Here is a 4,652-nt window from a genome sequence, read left to right on the forward strand (position 1 = left end):
CTCTCAAATCGAGCCAAACCTCTCAAATCGAGCCAAACCTCTCAAATCGAGCCAAACCTCTCAAACAGAATCGGACGGTACCTAGTATCGAAGCGACTTAGACAGATTCTAGACCGGGTTGATTCAGACTCAGTTCTGGTTGAGCATATGCAGGGAATTGACAAGTCTAAAGCCACAGCTAGTCCACAATCAGCGAATTTCGTGATACGTCTGGCGCTATATACTACTAAGTACTATAGTATGTACTATGTAGTAGTAGTGCGAGTGAAGGAAAAAGCTGTTTTAGCTGCACGCATGTATCGCTGGCTGCGCGATTACGCCCAATGCACAAGGGAGCTGCAGGTGAACGGGATCCGAAAGATTGAGGAAGGTTTGGGGCCGCACCGGGCAGGGTAGGAGTGCGCTTTCCCCGTCGCCATTCTTCTGACGTCAGAGACTCTCAGATCCACGTATACTACATAGCACTATACTATGTATGTAGTACTTCACATTTGAGAAACTTGAAAGTGACTGTTGATTCCAGTCTCTTGTCGAAGGCGGACCTGGTGGTCTATACGCATACACTTGGAACGTCTCAAACACCAAAGGAATACTTCATGGACCTTTTCACCCGGACGACATCCACAGCGACATTGTCAGCCTGATTCTTCTCTACTGTGGCTGCGGGTTTCGACTTTGCCAGAGGAGCGCTGCGTTGTTGTGGTCTCCTCGTGCGATGGAGCTTCAACGCCCTGCCCATTTGTCCGGCAAGCCAGGGGATCTGGTCCGGGCGGAGCAACGACCCAAGCGTGCTCGGATTCTTCTGCACGCCGGTCAAATCGAGAGGTTCTCCCGCTAAGCCCAGGACAAAGGCCATGGGTCCGAGGATGTTGTAGCCGCCCATGCAGAGGCTCTGGCGCTTGCGCTCATCTGCAGTCAAGGGCACGACGTTGTGGTCTCGGGCGTATTCCTTGGCCGGACTGCACGGATTCGAATAGCGGTCTTTGTCCGCCAGCGAAGGCCACGGGTACTCGATGTTTGCTGTATTCGACAGCTCGTGGATGGACCCGGGCTCGGTGCGGTTCCCGAGATGGAACGGGACGGCGGCGCAGATCTCGTCGACGCATCGCTGTAAAGTCTCCTCGGCGCATGTCCTCCATGCCTCCCCTTCGGAGGAGAGCAGCACGTCATTCTCTCTCGGCGTGGTACACACCGTTTGGTCTGCACCGAGCGTCATTCTGAGGAGGATCAGCCGATAGCTGGTGTACGCGTGCCACACGCCCGCGATCTGGACGGACGGGTAGATGTTGCAGAAGGCACCATACAGGCCTGCCCTTCTGACCGATTCTGGAACTTCATCTGCTGCCAGTCGCAAGGGGGAGTAGAACGAGTATTGCGCATCTGCCCAGATCTGCAGCCGCTGGTCAATGGCGGCCGCCGTCCTCCTGAACGACGCTATGATGCTGAGGTCTCTTGCAGTCAGCAACTTCTGACCCTTGGCAAAGCCGGCCTGCAGCGTGGACTTGTATTGCTCAAACACAGCCTGCAGGTTGGCGAGATCGATTGCAATCTTATCGAGGTCACTGGCCGGGTTGTACGGCATTGGGCCGTCGTCGTCCCACACCGCCGGGTCTATGTGGACCGGTCGGCGGGTCCGAATTGCCTCGGACACCATAGTGCTGCGCACCTCCTGCAAGATGCGCTTGGAGGCCATATTGCGGAAGCCTTTGCTCTTTCTGTACGTGACCATGGCGTATGCGCCTTTCTGGTGGCTTCCGTCGACTTTGACCATCTTGCGATGGGCAATCAGCGCTTCGCGGAACTGTAGCGCGACAATGGCGATCAAGGTCATGTCAGACTCACATCCCTCCGGGGACTTGAGGGTGTCCTTCAAGAGGTCGATGGCGCGACCGTAATACTGTCTCGACAGCGACGAATCTGGCGCAAGGCCCCGCCACATCGAGAGCATGGTTGCAGTAAGAGAAGCAGTCGCAACTGAGATCAAAGAATGCGGATCAGTCGGCTGATAGTACGGGATCAAATGCTCAAACAGCCCCCGCGAAGACTGCACGCCTCGCCCACCCATCATATAGTTGTGGGAAAAGAAGCACAGCGAGACAAAGTTCTCGTCCTCGCCGAGACAGGGGAGCACGGCGTTGGGGTATTCGTACTCGTCGTCCTCGGCGGTTTCTCTGTCGTTGGCGGCTTGGAACAGCTGAATCACCGTCTCGGTCTCGTCTCTGAACCGTATGCCGGGTTGTTCTGGCACGCCGGGACACGGCACCTTTCTCTTCAAGCAGTTTTTGCACAGAGGGCGGGAGAGGTCACACCTGACCTTGCGCCTTTTGCAGGTCATGCACCCACGCGAGGGGCCGGCGTAGACCATCTTCGAAAGAGAGATATGTATCTAGCTCACGTTGTGCAAAAGTCGATGTCTTCGACCAGTGTGTAGTCTACCCAGCATGTCCAGGAACAAGAGTGCCCGGTTGCCAGGTGAGGCTGTCGGTAAATCTGTGTCTGTATCGATGCGAATCGTCGCCATCGTCGACAGACAGCGGTAAATCAGGCCATGAAGTTGGGGCCGAGGAGATGTGGTTGTTGCCTAAGAACTTGAACTTGAAGCTTCCCTCTTGGGCATAGGCATAAAGCCGATCCCCCGGCCTATCCAGTCAGATATACCAGATGCAATGACTCCTCGCTTCAGGAGACAGACCGGCCGAACTCTATGCTTGGGGGGCCTGATTTGGCGGCTCAATTCCGAATACGAGTGGTTGGATCTCTCGAGTTGGTATGCATGCTGGACTTCCTTTATATCAGAATTTTTTCCGTCGGTGCAGAGGTAAGGTCCAGCTTTACCATCGAGGACTGTGTCGTGGACCGTCTGGAACATGACATTTCGATTGAGAGCTAGTAGTAGATCAATCTGTATCAGACGTGGGAAACAAAGCCGTGGAAATGAGAATGTTCGCCTATGCAAACTCTTGGAGTCACCTCCCCTGCGCGCCACATGGGCAGTCTCATGGTATCATGCAGTCCCTGCAACACTATGCTCATGTTTCCCTGATAAGTCGTTTGTGGACGCTGCCAGCCAGGATTGTGGCTTTCTTGAGACCTACTCTGTGCGGGCAATGAGGCTGACGCGGTCATAATGCCAAAACAACTTGGACTTTTGAACACTGACAACCCCAGGGGCCTTTCTCACTCGTCCACTCGTGCAGCTGCGCTCTTCGGCTCGGTCGAGCTCTGGCTGGGGTTGCTGGGGTGGCCAATGGCGTCGTTCCGGGCCAGAACATCCCCAAACCTGTCGACGGTCAAGCCCGCACGGCCGGGATGCTTGAATCCAGCCTCGACCTGCCTCTCGTAGCTGACTAGTCGCAACCTCTCACTCTCCGCCGGGGTCAGCTTCAAATACGTCTCGACACCGATGGCGTGGACCGCCAGACAAATCCACACCGACATGCCGAACGTCAAGTGGAACGAGGCGGTGACGAACTCAGGTCCTAGCCCGTGAACATTGGCTTTGATAACCACCGGTGCGCTCGAGTTCGGCGCAGTACACTCTGGGTAAAGATAGGGGGTGGGATTGCCCGCCCCGGGCGGTGCGCCGTACAAGGTGTATTGCTTCCAGATATCACCGCACGTCTGCACATCGTACCAATGCCCTTGCTGGTGTTGGGCGATGAAGGTATTGGCCGCCATCTGGACCAGACGTACCGAGATGATGCTGCCCGCGTACACCCAGGTGCGGATCATCCATGCCCGGTGTTGATCAATCTGCAAGCGCTTGATGTTGATGTATGCCAGTACAACGGAGAGTGTGGTCATGGTTCCCAGCAGGCCGAGCCCGGCTTGGGTAGATGGTGATCCGCCTCCGGCGATGGGGATGACCATGAATGCTCCCGCGGTGCCGGTCAGCAATAAAAGGATAATGGTGTAGCCGTTAAGACGATGGAAGAGCAGGAACTGGTGCCTGGTCGCCGGCACGAACTGAAAGCACACCAAAAACCCGGCCGGGAGGATGCAGGCGAGGTGAAGGATGATCCCGATCCGCTTGTAGCCTGATTGATAGTGGATTGCGTCTCCTGGTATCGTTTTCTGTATATCATCATCCATTGTCAGTCTCCAGTTGGGATCCTGTGCGGCATGGGGCCGTTTTCAGGGTTCAGGCAAGAAGAAAGTACCTTCAAAAAGATGCCGTCAATGTTCAAGTATTGGAACCGAGCGAGCACAAACCCCATGAGGGCCCCGACGAGTACGATGAAGAGTGTGAAATTGTACCCTCTCTTGAAGCCGAATACGTGGTATGTCCGCCGCCCGAACTTGACCCAGAGCTGGCCAGCGTTGGCCGCAGGACTGTGACCGTGCCTTGAGGATTTGTGCACGTCAGAAGGCACTGACATGTTGAATGAGGATTCCGGTCCGCGAACTGTGATGGACGAGGAAAGAACGGGGGTAGGATATAATGCGCCAGGGTGAGTGATGCTTGGGGGGGGGTGTCTTGAACTGCCCTTCTTCAACTTATGTGCGTGTATAGGAATTGGACAGGTGAGCGAAGAATGAATTCTCTGCCTGTAGCTGGCATGGACTCGACTTTTATAGACGAACGGTGTCGCTCCAGGAGATATGCCATTTCGCGGTTTCTCGCAAACCAGTCCGAAAACAGCATGCTTGAT

The 4,652-nt window shown here is 55.3% G+C and overlaps 2 protein-coding genes across 2 annotated transcripts; both read right to left on the reverse strand.

Annotated features, from left to right (window-relative positions):
• Positions 1-574: 574 nt before the first annotated feature.
• Positions 575-2,365, reverse strand: Z520_01445 (uncharacterized protein; the record flags this gene model as incomplete). The annotated part of the gene is made up of 1 exon (XM_016771963.1): positions 575-2,365. The coding sequence occupies one exon, from the start codon at positions 2,363-2,365 to the stop codon at positions 575-577; it is 1,791 nt and encodes a 596-aa protein (XP_016637102.1).
• Positions 2,366-3,177: 812 nt separating this feature from the next.
• Positions 3,178-4,379, reverse strand: Z520_01446 (uncharacterized protein; the record flags this gene model as incomplete). The annotated part of the gene is made up of 2 exons (XM_016771964.1): positions 3,178-4,074; positions 4,161-4,379. The coding sequence occupies 2 exons, from the start codon at positions 4,377-4,379 to the stop codon at positions 3,178-3,180; spliced, it is 1,116 nt and encodes a 371-aa protein (XP_016637103.1).
• Positions 4,380-4,652: the final 273 nt, after the last annotated feature.

Source organism: Fonsecaea multimorphosa, assembly GCF_000836435.1.
Source record: "Fonsecaea multimorphosa CBS 102226 unplaced genomic scaffold supercont1.2, whole genome shotgun sequence".
Lineage (NCBI taxonomy): Eukaryota > Fungi > Ascomycota > Eurotiomycetes > Chaetothyriales > Herpotrichiellaceae > Fonsecaea > Fonsecaea multimorphosa.